At 45.5% G+C, this 20,138-nt stretch overlaps 1 protein-coding gene across 1 annotated transcript in view; it reads left to right on the forward strand.

Annotated features, from left to right (window-relative positions):
* The window catches only part of ASTN1 (astrotactin 1), a 241,140-nt gene that overhangs the window by 125,006 nt on the left and 95,996 nt on the right, over nt 1-20,138 (forward strand). The window contains exon 8 of the mRNA XM_054980818.1: nt 1,222-1,306. Coding sequence (XP_054836793.1) covers nt 1,222-1,306 — 85 coding nt within the window. The remainder of the gene's footprint in view (nt 1-1,221; nt 1,307-20,138) is intronic.

Here is a 20,138-nt window from a genome sequence, read left to right on the forward strand (position 1 = left end):
GCCTTGGGGCATAGGACCTGATTTCCTCCAGTAGAGGAGTCCAAAGACTGTACAAGAAAATGGCTATATTTGTATTAGTTAATGCCATAGCAATGTAGGAAGAGCCCTGCTGGTTAAGACCAAAGCTATTCACATTACGTCTGCACATGGGAGGCCGATAGCCAATGATAGACTGATTTCCCCCCAAGAATGTGTCTGTTTTGAAGCCATCTAAACCAGTGACCATCAACCTGTCTTGTGGCAAAGCAGTGATTTCTTTTCTGCATCCCAGACCTGCCATCTGTCAGTTTCTTCGATGGATTCTGAGTTCGAGTGGTATGAGATGGGGAGAAAAATCCCTCTCTGTCTACTTTCTCCACATTGTTCCAGGTTTTAGTCACCTCTGTCACGTCTTTTACTCATGGCTCAACCACGTATGATGCTGGGAGTTCTGTAAACAGCACTTAATATGGTTTGAGACCTTGGCAGGAAGGATGGGTGGGTTGAGTGTGCCATTGCCCTCTTGTGCCATTGCCCTCTTTTCCTGACCTGGAAACGGGCTCAGGAGGTTGCCGTGTGCTCCCCTGGGATCAACATGCAGGTAACCACATCAGTATCTTTCTTTTTGCTCCAACGTGGCAAATTCCTCAGGTCAGCTTCAAATTGGGAAAAGTTTAATCCTCCCCCTGCTCTGTACCACAGACCCTGTCAGAATTGGGCTCCTGCATGCCTGAGTTTTGGAAAGGGAAAATAAACCAGAGTGTGTGCTTTCTTCACAAAATTTTCTGCATCATGTGCCATTGACCTGTTGGGGCCAAACCAGAAGTGCATCCGGAATGCTGAGCGTGGTAGTCCTGGTGATTTCTAAGCTCGATTCTCAGGTATTCAAGGTGTGGCCCTTAGACTTGTAACTAAATACCAAAAGACCTAAAAGCACATTCCTGGCAGGGAAGGTATTCCAACCCCCTGGCCGTGTTGTCATTTGCTGGCTTTCCCCCTGCATTGTGATACTGTTTTTGAGACGGGGGTGGATGGGGACAGAGTATTCTAAAGGCAGCTTCAATCAAACCATAGACAGATACAAACTCCAGTACTGGCCTTTGCATTTTTTATCACAGAATTTGTCCTTGTTGCTGAGGCTTCAGGTTGTGTTGAAATGGTTGCCGCAAGCCCGAGATTTTTTTTCCGGGATATCCACAGCTCGTTCATAACTTCCATTTTCATTCGTTCTCCCCCTCTTAGGCGAGTGCCTTTGCTATGAAGGTTACATGAAGGACCCTGTGCATAAACATCTCTGCATCAGGAACGAGTGGGGCACAAACCAAGGGTAGGTGATGTTTTCATATTGTCAGAGTTGTTGCATGACTTGAGTGGAGAGGGACCTGTCTGGCATTTCAAGGGCCTAGACAACTAGGAGAGAACACACAGTCCTGCATTTGAGGATGAATTCTGGGAGGTTTGTCCTTGGGTTATTGGTTCAGACGGTGTGCGGTTACCATGGTCAGAAAGCCAAGAAGAGTTAGAGATGCAGAGCAAAAAGGAAGACATGAAAGCCAGTAATGTTGGGGGGGAAAGCTGGATGAGGCCAGAGAGTGGGGGCAGGAACCTGAACTGAGCCGGCAGCTTTTTAGGAAATAGTCTAGCCAGGCAAGGAGATAACCCGATGCTGAGAAATGTTTTGTTTATTTATTTAATAAATTTCTATGCCGCCCTTTAACCCAAACAGGGTTCCCAGGGTTCCCATCAAACATTAAAACATTTCAACCTTGAAAACACCAAAAATAAACTATATATAGTAATTCATTCAGAACAAAACCACCAAAAATCAAGGAGGAGGCCAATAATAGTTACTGGGGTGTATGCCAAGCAGAAGGAAAAAGTCTTCACCTGCTTGTGGAAGGCAACAGTAGAGGGAGGGAGGCAAATCTCCCTGGGGAGAGATTTCCAGAGTTTTGGTACCACAACCAACGAGGCCATTTCTAGAGTTGCCACCATCTAAACTCAGATGGCAGGGCCTCCGAAGCTGACTGGAGTAGGTGGGTAGGTTCATAGGAGAGAAGGTGGCCCTTAAGATATGGTGGCAGCAAACTGCAGAGGACTTTAAAAGTCAATGCCTGCACCAGTGCAGAAGCAAATTGGGATCCAGTGTAGGTGGAACAAGACTGGAGCTATATGGTCCCTGCGACCCACTTCAGTCATTTTGGCTGCAGCACCCCAAGCTCCTTTAGGGGTAGTGCAACACCATCCAGAACAGGAGATAACCAATTTCCTGGGCCAGACCTTCTTCCCACCAGTAGTACCTCCGTTTTGTCAGGATTCAGTTTCAGCTTGTTAGACTTCATCCAGGGAAGCACCAGTTCTGTCCTGTAGATGCTGTCTTGGGTGACAGCACAGAGGTAAACAGATCTTCTCAGCTGCTCTGTTTAGGCTTTATTCTAGAATCCATTCTGGACTATGGGATTTATTGAATCAGATCTTCTTTTCCTGAATTTGGTAACTGCAGGTGGTACCAGAACATATTGGTTAGGAATTTGTTAGTGAAGTCATGAAGCCTGCCTATCCCCTGATCTGAATTCCAAGGCGTTACCTTTCTGAAGACTAGCACTGCTAGGCATTTTCCCATGTAGAGAGCAAAATATGTGATTACTTTTCACCATAAGTATTCTAAACTTAAAAGTGTTTCCTAAGTGTTATCTGTGAGTATGACCACACTGCCACCTAGAGGTCAGGGAGAGCCTGTGGAGACATCAAGGTGTTTATATACGGAGCCGGAGCTGTCCAAAGTAATAAAGCTGACAGGTCATGGCCTGGAGTTCTTTTTCCCCCTGTGGTGAAACGCCTTAGTGCTGTGTGCGAGTTCTTTCTTTCTCTTATTGCCTACAAATGCGAAGCAGTGTCTGTAAAACGTTCATAGCTACAGCCATATTTAGCTCCCAAAAGCCATGTGATTTTTTTAAAGCATATGATCAGCAATCAAGAACAATCCTAATCGATCTTCAAAATGGCAACTCATAAAGTGGCAGCGCATACAATAGCAGCCCACAAAAATGAGAAGCGGGTGCTTTGCGCCCTGTTCATCTAATGTTCCCTGTCTAAATGAGAGACACAGTGGAGTCCTGTTGGCCCCCACAGGAGCACAGACAAGGGGACTACTGAAGAAAAGGGGATGAGGTGGGAGCATAGTGGTTGCTTCCTCTACCTCTAGGCATTGGAGGGACTGGCAAGATGTGGGAAGGACCGTAGCTTTGAGCTTGAGAATCTCTTTTGGTTCCATCCTTGGCATCTCCGGTTATAAAAGATCTCTGGAAAAGACCTCTGCTGTGAGGCTGAAATCTCTCAGAATAGACTGTGTTGGGGACAGATGGGAAACAGCCGAGTCTCATGACCTGGCAATTGTACAAGGTCAGGGAAGAAGCAGTGATCACAGCCAGGACTAGAAGCCACAAGAAAAACCACAGGAGGGAATGAAGGTCGAGGAAATGGAGACTGAGGGAGAAATAGGGAAGTACGATGCAAATCGGGAGCTGAACGTTGCCTGGAAAGAGAAAGAAAGGAGGTTTCAAAGCAATTTTTGCTTTGAAAGCTCCCTCGTAAGGCTTTGGTTCATTCTTCAAAGCTGGGGGGGGCATTGGGATGGTACCACGACTCTGGAGATAACCGGGCTGAGTGGCACTGGCAGCACCATAGGTGCCTCTTTGCCAACGGTGCTGAAAATGGGTACAGGCTTGCCAACGACAAGCAAGCTTACCTCTGTCTTTGTTGCCATTCCAAAGTAAGTAGTTGACTGTGTTTCTGGCAGTGCCAGAGGATCTCACTGTGGCTTGTTCCTGGCTGGCAGTAGCCCACTGGGAATGTTCTCAGAAAGTTAGGGCTGGTCCACACCAGGCTCCAGTTTTGGGACATTTCCAGATAGGCCAAGAAGGCAGAAAGCCAGCCCACTGTATGCTGTCTGCCAGAAATTCTCCTCCCTCCGCAGCTCCAGACCAATGTTTACTTCACCAGACGTGTCCAGAACCTCCGGCACTGTAAATGTTGCTGCAAGGAGGATGCTTTGCAACTGAAGAGAAGCCATTGGGTTGCTGTTAGATGCAGCTGCCTCGGGAGGCTTTGTCTGCCTAAGACATTGCTTATTACATACCACAAGTATTGGTAGCATTGAGATGGACATAAAATCCAGATTTGGCATATCAGCTGGCCAGCGCAGGGGTGTGAAATGCAGTAAGCGTGCTTTGTCGAGTTGCATAAAAGCACTCTGCATGTTGAAAATGCAGTGTGGGCAAGCAGTGTGGGCAAGCATCCCAAGCCATGGAGACCGTGAGCTCCACTACAGGTAACTTTTTTAAAAATACAGCTGGGCATTGAAAACTGTTATCTCCCACCTGCAGTCTGAAGTGGTACAGTCCACTTTGCCCCCTCAGAATTCTGCCACCTCCTCATCTTGTGAATGTACAGTCCAGGCCTGAAGGTGGTCTCTGTTAGTCCTCTGCCTTCATGCACGAGGCTAGGTAGCAATGCCAGACATAATACAGACTTCGATGCTGTTCTGCCTGCCTTTAACTGCAGTATGACCTATGCACATCATCTGTTTTGCACAATCGTCAAGGGTCCATGTTTATACTGTTCTGAGGCTTCACTCCTCTACTGCAGTTCCCAGTTGGCAGTTGAGGACCAGACTGGTGGTGTGTGTTATCCATAAAAGGGTACTAATGGGTCACAAATATGGGACTCGTTCGTCACCTTTTATGTTGCAGTGGCACCCTGCCTGCCTTTTGGCCTGCTGCCTAGTGAAGGAAGTGAATAGCTCCTCTGTTCCACTTGCAAAAATCTGAGGGTTGCAGCAGTCTTTGAGGGAATGCAGAACATACAGTCATTTGTAAAAAGATCTAGAGCCATTGCAACTCTGGATAAGCAGTGACTAAAACTAATTGAAGAAGGGAGTCCTTTCACTGCAGATATCCCAAAGAGCTACTTGTAAAGCAACAAATGAGGTCTGAAGTGCCTGAATCAGATTTTGAGGGATGCTATTAATGGAATCTCGGGGCGATGCTTTGGATTGAGTTTCCATTTTTCTGAAAAAAGAAATGCATTAAGTGTATTCTCTCGCACACACCAGCCAACTTTTTTTTCACAAGTATTGAGTCTCTTTGATAGACTTTGAGGCCAAAATATGAGGGATTAGTGAATAGTTTTGTGTACCATAATCTGGTACTGGAGCTGCAGTGTGTGTGGGATGTGTGTGTGTCTTTCTTCCCTTCTCCCCACATGTTTGACCTATTGAAACAACCTCTGCTGTCCTGTACTCTTATTAGTCCTATAAAAGAAACAAGACAGGCAGAGGGAGGGTGCTGTCTTTTTCCTCTTCCAAATCTAATAAGGGCTCCCATGTGGGGAGTGGGAGGAGTTTTGATAGGTGAAATCATGTGGGAGGAGGGTTAAATCCTCTGTTTCCCCCCACATGCTCATTTGCACCTTGACCCTGATCCGAACTTAGGTTCCTCATGGCTCCTACTTTCCTTTAAAACTTGCTGGAAAGATCCATTCACAGATTACTCTCAGTACAGTTCCAAACTGAGTTAATCCCTTGCAGACCCATTGACTTCAATGGATTTAGAAGGGTGTAATTCTGCTTAGAGTTGCATGGTCAGTGATATGTTTACCTTGGCCCTCAGGCACGATTCTAAGGACTCAGGATGTTGGAATCTCATGTCCAGAATTTAGAATTTGCGAATCGACTTTAGTATAACAGGGCACAGGAATCCAAATGAACTAAGGACCAAAGTCCACCCTCCCCAGCGCTCCGGGAATTCCCCAGGCATCATGCACTGTGTATCTTGTGTGCTCCTGAGATCATGTTGGTGAAGCAATGCATCCGTAGCTGAAGTTGCTTGCACATGAATATGTTAATGCTTTTCTATTTTGAGATGGAGGGAGGGGGGGGTTGCACAGTAACCTCCCCTCCCCCTTTGTTTGTTTGTTGCTGAAGCAACTGCTCCCAGCTCTGTGAAATTACCAGGAGAGCACAAGAGCTGCCTAAGTGTGTGGAAAATTGCTGAAATTAGACTCTAATCACTGCGATGGCCTGCATGCTAGCGGGGGAAAGGGGCCCTCGCCCACTAATGTACATAAGAATATTGAGTGTGGATTAATTACCCCTTCACCCTCTTTAACCACGCTGTCATAATCGCAATCGTGGTTCATAAGGAGTGTCAAAGGAGGGCAGAATCGGATCCCCCCCCTTCTTTTTCTTTTCAGGACAAATTTATGGCTGAAGTGGGGATTCTAATCCATGTTAATTAATGCAAGTAGTGAACCGGCACATTTAATTAAATTAATGGGCAGTTCATGGGTGTGATCTTGTGCATGGGGCACTGGACAAGCTCTGCAAAGATGCAGAGCTGCCCCTGAGCCCTGGCACGTCCCCTTTCTCCCTCCCAATGGCGTTGCTCCGGTATGCCCAGCCACTTGTCAGCAAACCACTGTTTGCTAGAACTCAGACTGCTAGCCAAGGTTGAGGGGAAAGGACAACAAGGGGCTTAAATTGTTATTTATTTCAACCTGTGATTCTCAAACTCTTTGAAGCGGGGCTCACTTCTCATAGTATGTTGTGGTTCGGGACCTACTTGCAAACTAATTCCATGCTACTTTCCCCTTCCCCAGCATTGAATGTAAGAGTCTCACATCAGTTAACAATAAACAAATGTTGAGTTTTGTTTTTAATTTATAATCCTGATGACTATAGAGCCTGACCAAGAAACAGGTGGTATTTTATGGCAGTCTTGCACATTAGGCAGAAGAAAACCCAAATTTGCCATCCAGCTTATCTTGTCCTCCCTCCTGGCAGCATGACCCACCTCCAGGAGAATCGTAACCCATTGCCAGGTCTGAACCAGAGTTTGAGAACCATTGATTTTGAACCATTCATATCCCACCTGCCTCACTGAGGCAGGTTTCTAGATGGCGATCAGCATGAAAACAAGCAACCCGTTCAAATAATTAAAATACGATTACACAAATAAAATAATATTCAGCAGAGAGCAATTTAATGCCCCCAGGAGCTTAAGCAAACAAGCAAGTTTTAAAGTGGTACCTAAAACAAATAATGATTCAGTTTGACGAACAAAAACAGAAAAAGTGTTAACACTAAGGCAGAAAAGCTATGTTCTCTGGGGACACCCTCTTTGCCGCTGAAGGCATGTTGCGAAAACTGTCTGTAGAAGTTCTTAATATTTGAGCGGGATCAGGGCAGGTAGTCCCTTAAGATTCCATGTGCAAGTTTCTGCTGCCATTCTGCTAACAGTGTTTACAGATTTCTGATCTTTGCTTGGGGAAGGGTAGAAAATTGTTTCCCATACACCCACCCCTTTCAGGGAATACTTAGAAGACAGACTTTGGAGCCCAAATACAAACAGCAAGGCAGATTTTCACGGGAGTCAGTTTCACAGAATTCAGCGAGTCTTATGCCAAGGAAGTACTCATGTGACTGCGTGTTTTACTGCATGGCATAGGCCTTGGGGATAGCTTCAGAGCAATAGCAATTTCTCATTTTGGTAGTGAAGAATGGGAAGACTTTTTTAAAAATGCAGGTGTAGCAAGTGATCCAAGATCTTCAGCGATCATCACTGACCATCCTTCAGACTTCTTCAGCGTAACATCAGAGGAGGTTTTTCCGTCTCCTCATCTCTCCCTGTATTCCTTCAGCTTTCTCCCAGTTCACTCTGCCTATTTGCTGCTTTGTGATTTCCATTGCTAATGGATTGTTCCCGGCCACTTCCCTTATTCTAGATCTGCCATTGGTCCATTGTCCTCTTGCAGACCCCTATTTGTAACCCCCTTGGAGTATCATTTTGTCAGGCTGTAGCAGATTTTTTTTTGCTCTGTTCACAAATCTTCCAGAAAGAAAGGTCAAGCCAGGCGCCCCACGTTCCTTAGGGAAGCTTTTCTTCAAACTTGCCCAGCAACTCAAGATTACATTAAGACCTTGTCATCAGTGTTCTGTGTGCAGATGAGATTATCCTCCAATTAGTGTTCTCCCCCGCCCCTTCCTTTTTGCATTTCCTGGTCCCCAAGAGACACAATTACCTTCAGATGTCCTCTTGTAATTCTTTGGCCCATTTGTTCCTCCTTCTTCTTCCTTCCTTTTCTCACTGCCAATGTGGCATAGTGGTTAGAATGTCAGACTAGAATCTGGGAGAACCAGGTTTGAATCCCCATTGTGCCACGGAAACTTGCTGGTTGACCTTGGGCTGGTCCTACGCTCTCAGCCTCTTTTGCCTCATAAGGTTGTCTTAAGAATAAAATGGAGGAGAGAATGGTATATGTTGATTTTGGTCCCCATTGGAGAAAAAAGGCAGAGTATGAATGATTGAAATAAATAAATTAGATAATTGCATGTCCTCTCCTGGCCCATCAGATTCTCTAAGACTACTAGGATGATAAAATCTGTGTCCAATCTGGAGTGAAAGGATTCTGTGTCCAACAGGTTGCAGAATAAGTGATTGAAGCAAGTGGCAAACTGAGTCTTCATGGCTACAAATCTGAACCTCGTTAGTGTCTCTGAAAGGATAAGATAGCTTACTCGGTTCAATAAAGTGAATAACTGGGTGACTTACCTTTCCAACAGCGAGCGTGTGTGGTATCCTGGGGACAGCTTGCTGGTCTTAGATCATAGAGATGTGAATTCGTCAATGAATGAGCAATGAAGTTCACTGGGTGGCCATGGGCTAGACATAATCTCTCAGGCTTGGATCCTCCTGAGCATTTCCACAGATGGAACAATTCATATTTTCAGAGCCTGACTTTCTTGCCTCCCTCTTCCTGCTGCAGCCCAAAATGCTCCAAGGAATGCTACACCTGAGGGGCAGAGGACCCCGCTCTGGTAAATCCAGGCCTTAAACCTTAAACAGGATTGGTAGTAATGATTAAGGGTGTATGGTGAGAAAAAAAACCGCAATATGGTTTCTCAGTCTCATAGGAAGAATAAAAAGGTAATGAATATATACAAAACTCTAAAGGACAAACAGCTCTAGTGGACAAACAACCGATCGATGTAGAGCTTCATTATAATCCTGTGACTTTTTAGTAACGTTTTTACTGGTATTGGTTAGAATATTGGATCTGAATGAAAGAGATCTGAGTTCCAGTCCCTCCCTAGCCATGATGCCCATCTGGTAGCCTCTTCCTCTTCTCCCTCATCTTACCTACTTTACAGGATAACTCAGTCAATCAGGATTATTTTTTATGCTTCACAGGCCCAACCTGAGTAATTTTAGCACCTGAGACAAATTCGAAATGGCAATATCTGTCCTACCCCAGCAAGTCTAGCTGAGCCTTCCAGGCACCCAGCTGAGCTCTGAGGCGGTCCTTCCAAGCTTAGACTGCCATTCCATATTCTCTGTTTGTTATGATAGCTAATTACTAGGCCCTTTTATTGCCGCTTGAGCAGGAGTAGGCCCAAAGCCTAGAGAGGAACACCAGCCCTGATGCTAGGCAACGGAGGAATTCTCCTTAGCCTCACAGGTAGGTTTGCCAGGCTGCAGCTGGCAATCCCCAGAAGAAAATGAGGGGCAGGTTCTGGTACACTGAGGTTGTGCCAGCACAGGTATAGCCAGCACAGGTTTAAGTGGAAGTGACATAGTGGATGCTCTGGCATTAGAGTGTCGTCCGTGTCATGTCTGGTTTTAACCGGAAGTGATGTGACTGCGCTGGCATGATGTCAGCATATGTTCATCTTCTCCTGTCTCCTGCCTCGGGCCTGAGGTGCAGGTAGGCAACAAGATGGGAAACCTGAAAGCCTCCCACTGTAACGGGAGACCTAGTATCTCTACGCACAGGCAATGGCCGTCAAGAGGGAACTGGGGAGGAGGTGGGAAGTGTTGACAGGGAAACACTATTAAGGACATGAGGCAGTCAGACCAAGGAGATTTCCCTCTGAACTTGTCTGGTTGTCTGGAAGCCAAGCCAGGGAGGAGAAGGAAATCCAGGCTCTTCTTTCAGGCCTGAATATGATCCCTGGCCAAGAAGTTTACACTCACTGCCGAGTCTTGCCACAACCCCCTTCCCACAGTTCTCCCTCCTACCAAGTATTTTCTGACAGAAAAGGGTATTTTTAGAGTAGTGAGCAAAAACTTTATTTCTCTCGTCTAATTACACTTCCCGCGCAACCCTATCCTTGGCAAGCTGCCCCTTTTGAAGTCATTAGTCTTCACAGTGGGAAGAGAAGATCATCAAAGACTCTGTTTCCCAGCACCCCCTGCTGTGCCGCTATGTGCTCGAGGATTGCCGAGAGAGCATGCTAGCATAGTCTGCCGTTCCCTTCTCTGGCCTCGCTGACAGATTTCTTTGAACTGGGGCCTGGGGAGAGGGCTGCCGACTATCTCCAGAACTCCTCTTAGAGAGTCTCATTTTAAAACCAATTTAGCAATTAAAGGCAGTGCAGGACATCAGCAAAATCCAGGGCAAGGACGGCGGGTAAATAGCGGTGTGTGTAGAATTAAGCTGATTGTGAAATATTTTGCCACTGAAATCCCCCAAGAAGCAAAAGATTCTTCTGGGTCCAGGAACACCTCCTTGGATCATACATTGAGTGGCAAAGCTAGGATCTGTGATGATGCCAGGTGATACACTAAGTAAAAATCATTGCTGACATTCACCCACGCTTGCCGTTTGCAGTTTCTACCAGCATTTCTTGTGAAGCAATTTTGGGAGTTTCTTTTCAGGCAAAACACCTGAGAAATTTTATGGGAAATCCACAAGAGTTTTGCTACCGTTAGCAGAATTTGTCAAGTGGGTTTCACACATCCCTAGGCAGTCTCTCAATGTGCATGCAATTTCATAATGAAGCCAACTGCATATGTATTGTGCCACTCCAGTCATAAGATCAGCATTCATTTGCTAAGAGAGATGCCTCTGCTTTTGAATGGAAGAGATGATGAGCAATTAAGCCAGCTGAAGGTAATCAGCTGTGCTGTATCCTGAAGCCCTTGACAATGATTGGCTGAGCTGGTGGTGTGGCCTGGAATGTTAAGTTACTCTGGGAACTTCACAGATTGCTGTCTAGCATCTTTGAGGAAAGGGAAAGTTGGCAGTTTAGCTGAGACTTCAAAGAGGCCCTGGGACAGAAGGAGAGAAGGTTGTTGGAAGGGATGCTGAGCAGGGAGTGGCTTGAGTAAAAGGGACTTGAAGGAAGGAAAGGTGGGAGGTGATGGCAGAGAAGATAAGGAATTATAGCAAGAAATAGCTAACGAGAGAGGGGATTCTGAAAGAACTGGGTGGGAGGGGGAGAAGTTTTTCTAGGAAAATGAGTTAAGCAGCAGCTCAGAAATGAGAGACCAATGCAAGATAGAACCACAAAACTGAAGAAAGGGGAAAGAAGGGTGGTGTCATAGGGCCTCATGAGGGGAAGTGGGGAGCACGTACAAATAAGTCTGGTTCCACATGTAGGTGTTTCTCCATTTCAGCAACTCTAGCTGTGTGTTTTGTTATTATTGTTGGTTCTTCAGTTGTCCTCCATTCCTGCAAAAACTGCGAACCTTCTGTTTTTACCCAATAAAACTCTGTTGTTCTTTTTAAGCCTGGAAAAATTATCTTTCTCAAGATGGTACGTTGGAATGATCTTTCACATGTATATGGAAGGGAAGGTGCACCTTGTATTTGAATGAGAGGGAACACTCCCATTCCCCTGCATTTTCACAGTGAACTGCCTTGGAATCAGTAGCACCTTGAAGACCAACCAGGTTTCCAGGGTATAAACTTTGTTGAGTCAAAGCTGAAAGGGAGCTTTTATGCCTTGGAAATCTTACTGGTCATTAAAGTGCTCCTGAACTTCTTTCTTGGTCTTCTACTGCTGACCAACGTGGCTACCCACCTGAAACTGCCTTAGTATTGTTGCTGACACCAAAAGAATTGTGACTTCTGTAATTTTGTGGGATGAGGCATTGTAATGCTGTTCCTACATTACGACAATACAAGTTTAGTGCTCTGTCTCAAATAGCATTTGAAATGCTTCCGAAACACTCTTTCCCATTCCCCCAAGCAATATGGTGTTAGTTAGGGTTTTTTCAGTGTCGATGACCACAAGGGGACACCCAGCACCTTCCAGCAATTAGCATTATCAAAGGATTCTGGAGCAGCGCTGTGCTATTAAGATGCAGTATTGTGCTATTTTTGAGCAGCGCTATGCATCCACCAAAATTTTTGGGAAAGACTCATGAGGGCAGCATGACAACAGTTTGGGGTAAGGGAGCAATCCACATCTGGTATGAAAAGGAAACCACGGCTAACAGTGATGAAAAATGAGTTATGGTGTGGAATCTCTGTTGTAAGTGTGAATTGAACACCAATTGCATTGGTAACATGATCACCATAGAAAAAAACTCACGTGGAATCATCCTGGGTGTGTGAAGGACTGAGGTCTGTTGTCCAGGAAGCTTTGGCTTCTGTATGTGGCTGGCCCAAGTACTCCCAGCAAGCATCCATGGCAGAGTGCAGATTTAATCCTGGTTTCCCAGATCCTAGTTTGACATTCTAGCCACTATTCAGCACTGCTCGGCATGGTGTATTGGTAAAAATGTTGATAGAATAATGGAGGAGAATGCTTTCCTCTACTTATTGTATCCAGTTGCACAGCAGCCACTTGGTTTGGGAATTCAGTATCCCCAAACAGATGGGAAATACAGTCTGAAAATGGCATCATTCAAACATAAAAACAAACTATCTTACAGGAATGAGCCTGGGGGGATTCTTGATCTTGCATCCATCTTGCTTTCCTTTCCCCCCTCCCTCTTCCCCTTGCTTGTGACCAGTTACTGAAAGGTTTCTTGATTCAGGGCACACCACAGGTTGTCACTACATCCAGACCGTGAGCTGAGGGTTTTTCTTTAGAAATCAAGATTCCAAACCAAATCTTGGTCGGCTGGGAAGAGTGCAAATCAAAGTGTGTGGTTTGGATGTAGCAACAAATTATGGATTACTATGAATGTGGAGGTCTTGTTAGACTGTCCTGTGTGGTGGGAGGGTGGAAGGGAGCACCCGTGCCTGAAGACTCCCCCAGGGGGAAAGGGGAAGGCTTGTTCATGTAGTAGTAGTCCTAGTATGCATCTGAATACAGCCCCATAAACAATGTTTATTTGGAAGTATAGGCTCACCATCCTGATCTAAATAGTCCAGGCTAGCCCACTCTCATTAGATCTTGGAAGCTAAGCAGGGTCAGCCCTGGTTAGTACTTAGACTGGAGACCACCAAGGAATTCCAGGGCTATTACAAAGAGGCAGGCAATGGCAAACCCCCTCTGAAGTCTCTTGCCTTGAAAACCCTCCAAGATCCCCATAACTTGCCTGCCACTTGACAGCACTTTCAACCGTATAAATGTAAAAAAGATGCACTTATCATGGCTCTCAAACTTCAGTCAAATGACATATGTGGCTCAGAATGTCTTTAAGTTTGACCCCCCCCCTCCTTTTCCTAGGACCAAACAGTTCCCCTGTCCACAGTTAACTCCGATATACTGCAGTCCATGTTTTTGTCCCATTTAGCTTGTCTTTGAAGCGAGGTTTCTTCTGTTCTGCCATCGCCTTTGTAAAAATTCTGCTGATCGATGTCTGTGGGCAACACATCAATATTTTACAATCCTCTGAGATGGTTGGCCAAGGCAGTGTATTGCCTGCATTATAGGGTGGCTCATTAGCATTATTTGCAGATCAGTGCAGACTACTCCCGTTGAAAGCTCGACTCAGAATACACAATGGCCAGTCTACAATGCATGTCTCACTGCCATCTCCCTCCCCGGTGATTAGTTTAAAATGTTTTGGTGTCTTCAGCATTATTTTATTCAACACCGGAGGGTTTTGACATCACCTACCACACCTGAAAAGGAAATGTGAATATTCAATGGCAGTGATAAAATATTTATTTTAGTTATTTAAAACATTACTTTTCGAATGTAGTTTAGACAGATCCCTCAGCTGAAAAACCACAGCAGGAATACAGTATGCATTCTTCCATATGGCATGGGGAAGTATAAACGCGTCGAAGACCAAAAAAAGATTGCCCTTTTAACATGGCCACCTTATTAGAAACTCTGCATTTTCCAAGATGGCAGCCCATCTTAAATTAACTGTAAAGCGGATACCTACAGTTCTGTAACAGCAGAACTTCTTATCACAGCTTGAAGATGCTTACCATCTGGTACCGAATTTTTGCAGACCAGAGTTTGCAACTGTAAATAGTATCAGATACGAAGCAGAGAGACACATCTTGGTACACATACAGTGAGCAAACACTAAGGAAGTAATATGGTCAATTGCATCTTGAGCAATATTTCCCTGTATTTCTAAAGCTGCATCTCTTCTTCACAACCAGGATAATGATGTAGGCGTTCCATGGCACCTTAAAAGCTCACAGAATTTATTCCACCATAAGCTCTTGTGAATTGGAATTTTGTCAGTCTTTAAGGTGCCACAGAACTCCCTTTTTTATTTTACTGCTGCAGAGTGACACAGCTACCGCTCTGGAATTAGCAGCCGGGGATGTTTACCACCCAGGCATACATATGACTTGCTGCACAAAAGGGACCTGAAACCTGTCAGCAATCAGCTCAGTAATACATTGATCATGCAAGTAGAGCCACTTCTTTTTGGCAACCTTTTTAAGAACGGGGAAATTTTTACCATGCCCATCTCTCTTTAATCTTCCTTCCCTCTGGGCTAAGTATAGCCAGTTCTTTATGGGAAACATACAATTTTTTTAAAAATCACAGAACGCTCAAGGCTTCCTTATACTGTTACAGACCCTGGATCTTTCAAGGTCAGCATCCCCTCCCCTGGCTGGCTGCAACGGTCCTGGGCCTCAGGTGGAGGCCTTCACACCACCTATTTCCAGCTCCTTTTAAGTAGCCATCAGGGAGTGAACCTTGGACTTTCTACATGCAAAGCTGATGCTCTGCTACTGAGCCTTGTTCACAGGGCATAAAGCTTGCATGCACCTTTCCCGTTCTGTCAAGCACCCATCCTTGATGAGTCTCCTGAGCTTCTGTAAGTTAAGTTAAGCAGGAAGGGGGTCATATTTCTGCCTATCCTTTTGAAGTTTTCTGGTTTCTACTCAGAAGTGGGTAGCAGTAGAGCAATATTTAATTCAGATTCCTCTTTTTTTCCCCCCTCCCGAAGCTTTCGCTATTTATAGGTGCACTTGAAAGCAAGTCAGCTATATGAGTAGCTCATTACTGGCCCCACATTTCACATTTAATGAGTACCATTGCAATTCCACCCTCGGTTTCTGAAGTCCGGGTTTTGCTTTGCACAATGGCTTCCGTAGCAGGGATCCCAGTGGCTTTCAGGTCCAATTCAGTTTCAGTCAATTTCCTTCTTCTCAGAGACTTGAAACAGCTCACAGGAGGGAAAAAAATAGCGGTTTTGTTTTCAGAGAGCTGACTGGGGTTCAAGTGCATTTTCTTTTTTTGTTGGTGTTCTACTTGAAAGTTGCAACAGATTGTGATAAGAACAAGGCCTCCTGATGGACTGCATGGACCGGCATGGGGCCACGTAACGGGCTTATTCTAATGACCCGAGAAGCCAAATGTCTCTACATTCCTGCTGGCCAATAGGCGTTTTGAAATGAAAGGAAGCTGGTTGATTAAAACCACTTTCTCTGTAGTGCCTCATTGATAGCCAGCCCTCCTCTCTGTGCAGCTGAAAAATGGTTCCCTTTCTATTCTGCTTGATTAAGAAATCTGAGCACTCAAAAGAATCCAGTACCCTCTGTGCCACCAAAAAAGAACAAGTGCAGAAGGTGCCAACTTCGGTCTTTAGCATTTTTTTGTTAAAAAGATAGATGACGATTGCGGGGGAGGGGGGGCGCTTGGAAAACCACTGCCAGTCAGATAAAGATACTGTGCAAGAATAATCACTGTGGTAAACTGCTGCAGCTGCTACAGGTGTTCAGTCAGCAGTCCAGGGAAAAGTAATCTCCATATCTGACCTGTAACTTGGCTTTTCTTACTGAGGCTCAAGGGGGATTACACAGCAGTGGTTCGAGGGTTGATCTCAGACCCGAGAGACCCAAGTTCTAATCCCCACTCAGAGAATTGTCACAGAGAATTCAAATCCTATCCATATGTGTGCCGGGAACCATGGTTTTCTCCCCAAAATGTTTTTTTAAATAGCTGGGAGCTTCGAAAACATTTGTCTGATTTGGCCCTCATTGGTTGAACTTGGGCCAGTCATTCGGTCTCTCAGCTTAACCTGCGTTCTTATACATCTCTCAGGATTATTGTGAAGGCAAAGTAGAGAAGGGAATAATAGCAATAACATTTGATTTATATACCACCCTTCAGGACCACTTAATGCCCACTCGGAGCGATTTACAAAGTATGTTCTTATTATCCCCACAACAATCACCCTGTGAGGTGGATGGGACTGAGAGAGCTCCAAGAGAGCTGTGATTGACCCAAGGTCATCCAACTGGCTTCAAGCAGAGGAGTGAGGAGTCAAACCCAGTTCTCCAGAGTCCTACCACTCTTAGTAAAGGACAGTAAATGTGGCTTTAAGGTTTTTGATGTAAGGTGGGGGTAAAAATATGAGAGGCAGGCCAACGGGTAGGCAGAGAAACAGTACCAACGGTTTCAATACCAGGAAGCACCAGTTGCTCTGACCTCTGAGGGAAGGGGTTGCTTTTTCCCCTCAGGATGTGCACGGGGAAGAGCCTTTTAATTTAAAAAGTCCATGTTTTATCAATGTTATTTATTTAGCTCCAAAAGAGATGTAGCATAAAAGGATTCTCTCTCCCACACAGCTTTGAAAAGAAAGTCTTTGTCAGCAAAAACTTTAACCACATCGTCATTAAAATTCGAGATCAGTGTGTCCCCCCACCCCCCACATTCCATCTCAATAGCATTCCAATCTCTGGGGATTCCTTGAATTCACTTTCATAATCTCCTCAGACCACAAACCAGGAGTAACCACATCATGATCCACTTTATCTTCTTTATGTCCATGAAGACCACAGATATGAGAGCGGCTTTAAGTGACTTGCGTTGGCAGAAGTCGGCCAGTCCTGAGGCATGTGCATCTCGGGCAGGGCTGGTGCCAGGGTTTCTGGTGCCTGAGGCGAGATATCTACTTTCACCCCCCGCCCCTCTAACCAATTTTTAAAAACAGAAGAAATGTAGGAAAAATAGAAAGCACAAAACTTGAAACTTTTTACATTTTTAATTTAATTTTTATTTCTTAATTTAAATTTTTTAAATAAGTGTAAGAATAAATAACAAGTCTTTGTTTTTCTTATTGTGAGCCAAAAATCTATTTTGTGAGCAGAAACAGCAACTTGCATTAAAGTTTTGAGCACACCTCCTTGTGTGTGTGTAAAAAAGTTTCCCTCTCTCTTCCCACCTCTCTCTGAACCCAGAGACTCTTGGCGGTAGAAGGAGGGCTTCTCTTACAGGGCCTGTTTGATCACCTTTGTCAGAGATCCCTTTTGGGAACTACCCTCCATCCTCATCCTTCTCCCCCCCAACCCTTGGGTTTGAAGTGAGCAGCAGCTGACAGCTAAGCATATGGTGTATAAATATTGAAATAAACTATTGGGGGAGAGGGGGAAGGTGGGGTGATACATGGAAACTAGGGGATGAGAGAAGGGAGGTGATAAAGAAGGGGTGCAGTGCAGGGCGCTGCTCTGCTGGAATGAAGGGGGGAGCAACATTGAGATCAGAGAAGAGGAAGGGGGAGGGAGAACCAAAGGGAGAAGTGGGGAGGAAAGTAATAGAATTTAAAACAACAACTTTAAACCCAACAACAGTGATTTGCTCCTACCTGTTGCACAAGGACTGAAAGGGAATTGTGTGTGTCTCACCTCACTTCCTCCTTCCTCTGCAGCAGTGCACACACAACCAGCCACTCTTTCCACCAAAAGCAGCCCCCCCCCCCCGGAAAAAGCTGGAGGAAAGGTGAGAAGTAGAATTGATGCCAGCCGGGGAGGGGGAAAGGGATGTACTAAAAGGAATGACAGGATTGCCCATTGGAAATAATGGGAGAGGCTTGAAGGCCCATTGGAGAAAATGGGAGCCAGGAATGCCAATTTACTTGCATGGGCTCCATTCAAATTCACAAACACAAAAAAATGGCAAGAGTCCAGTAGTGAAGAAGTGAGCTCATGAAAGCTCATACCCTACCACAAATTTTGTTAGTCTTATAGGTACTACTGGACTCTTGCATTTTTCTACTGCTACATTTAAACACGGCTACCCATCTCGATCTATCAACACAGGCCCCAGAGTAGAATGACAGTCCCTGGGAGAAGAATCAGTGGTCTGGGACTGGAATGGCAGTGAGTGTGGAATGACAAGGGGTGTCATTCCAGTCCCAGAGCCCTGACCCTATTCCCAGGAGCAGTCGTTCCACTCTTTGACCTGTCATTCCAGTCCCTGAGTACAGGTTCTATTCCTAGGGGCTGTCATTCCACTCTGGGACTGTCATTCCAGTCCAAGAACACTTCTGCTACTCCCAGGTGCAGTCATTCCATTGTGGTGCCTGTAATTCCACTCCAAGAATGCTTCTACTACCACCAGGGGCTGTCATTCCACTGTGCAACCTGTCATTCCTTCCCAGAGCACAGATTCTGCTCCAAGGGGCTGACATGGCATTCTGGGAGTTGTCATTCCAGTCCCAAAATGCTTCTTTTACTCTCAGGGGCTGTCATTGCACTGCACTCTGGGGGCTGTCCTTCCAGTCCCAGAGCACTGAGCCTATTCCATGGACTGTCATTCCACTCTGAAACCTGTCCTTCTGGTCCCAGAGCACAAACTCTATAGCTAGGGACAATCATTGCACTCTGGGGGCTGTCATTCCACTCTCAGAAAAAAGGAGGGAGCAAGGGGGAGAAAAGGTCAGATGGGAGCTCACTGCTCCTCAGCCAGATAGAGTCTCTCTTCCTTGCTCCACGTGGAAGATTCGCCCAAGGCTTAAATTGAGAGAGAGAGAGAGAGAGAGGAGGGGGGAAATGGCAGAGAGAGAAATGTCCCCGCTGATTCTCTAGGTCCTTCCCGCTTTTTCCTTTCCCTTCCCCTTTGCTTTCTTCTGTCATTATTCTGTCTCATCCTCCCCCACAGTCCCCCAAAAGAAACTTACCACTTTCACTCCACTCCTTTCCAGTTTGTGAGGCGACAGGCAGGAGATAGGGGGAAATGCTTGACGTGTGTGCATCCTCCCAGCCCTCCCGCTCAGTTGCTCCACAGCGCATGCGCACCCACCCCGGCGCCCCGTCTGGCGCCTCTGCACCTGAGGCAGTTGCCTGACTTGCCTCCATTGACGCGCCGCCCCTGATCTCGGGCTTTAGAGAGGTTCCTCTCTGCCAAATATGGAAACTAAGGGATTGTCTTTAGGTCCATTGGCATGCATTTTTAAGATTCAATGGCCATTGGAAAATGCACCCTTGTCTTCAGTAAGGTTCTGTAATGTATATTAGCACATCACACTGCACACTGGGCATGCTATATAGTACATGAAAATTCTCTAATGTGCTATTAAAACTAAATCATGTTAAAGAACTTTACAGAAGCACTGTATTTGCTTTTCTAATGACCCCTGAATTACAGAAATGCACGTCCATTGATTTCTTTCCTCTTTTGAATGTCTGGTTCCATGACTGGCAGACACCAATGAAACTTTGTAAAGCTCTGGGCACACTAAATTGTGGGAAACCTAGAGTGTGCACAAGAGGCAGAAATTCTTCATCAGTGACTACAGATCTCTGTAGACACTGGAGAAGAAAGGGGGACCCAAGTGCAAACCCTGTATTTCAATCTGATGAGCAGTTGTGGCTAGGGTGGGCATTCAAATTCAATTGCAAAATCTAACCTGTTAAGACTGAGCAATCACCTTGAACTTGGGAGGATCTCCAGGGCCAAATAACAGTGGCATGTGTGGGCCATATTGGTTCTGTGACCCATTGTGTAGCATATACCAAAGGTAATGAACGTGCAGTTCTTCAGCCTTCTTCGTTATGGCCCAGTGAGTCATATTAGAATCCAGAAGTCCCTGCTTGCATCGTAAGGAGGTGGACAAAAAAGACTGCATGCCGTAACCCTTCTGGTTGGAAAGGCAACACTTCGCAGCACAACCCAGTGCTGCATGCCTGCTTTTCCAACTTCTTGCCTTTAGAAGTTGTTTATATTG

This window comes from Eublepharis macularius, chromosome 5, assembly GCF_028583425.1.
Source record: "Eublepharis macularius isolate TG4126 chromosome 5, MPM_Emac_v1.0, whole genome shotgun sequence".
NCBI classification, from domain to species: domain Eukaryota; kingdom Metazoa; phylum Chordata; class Lepidosauria; order Squamata; family Eublepharidae; genus Eublepharis; species Eublepharis macularius.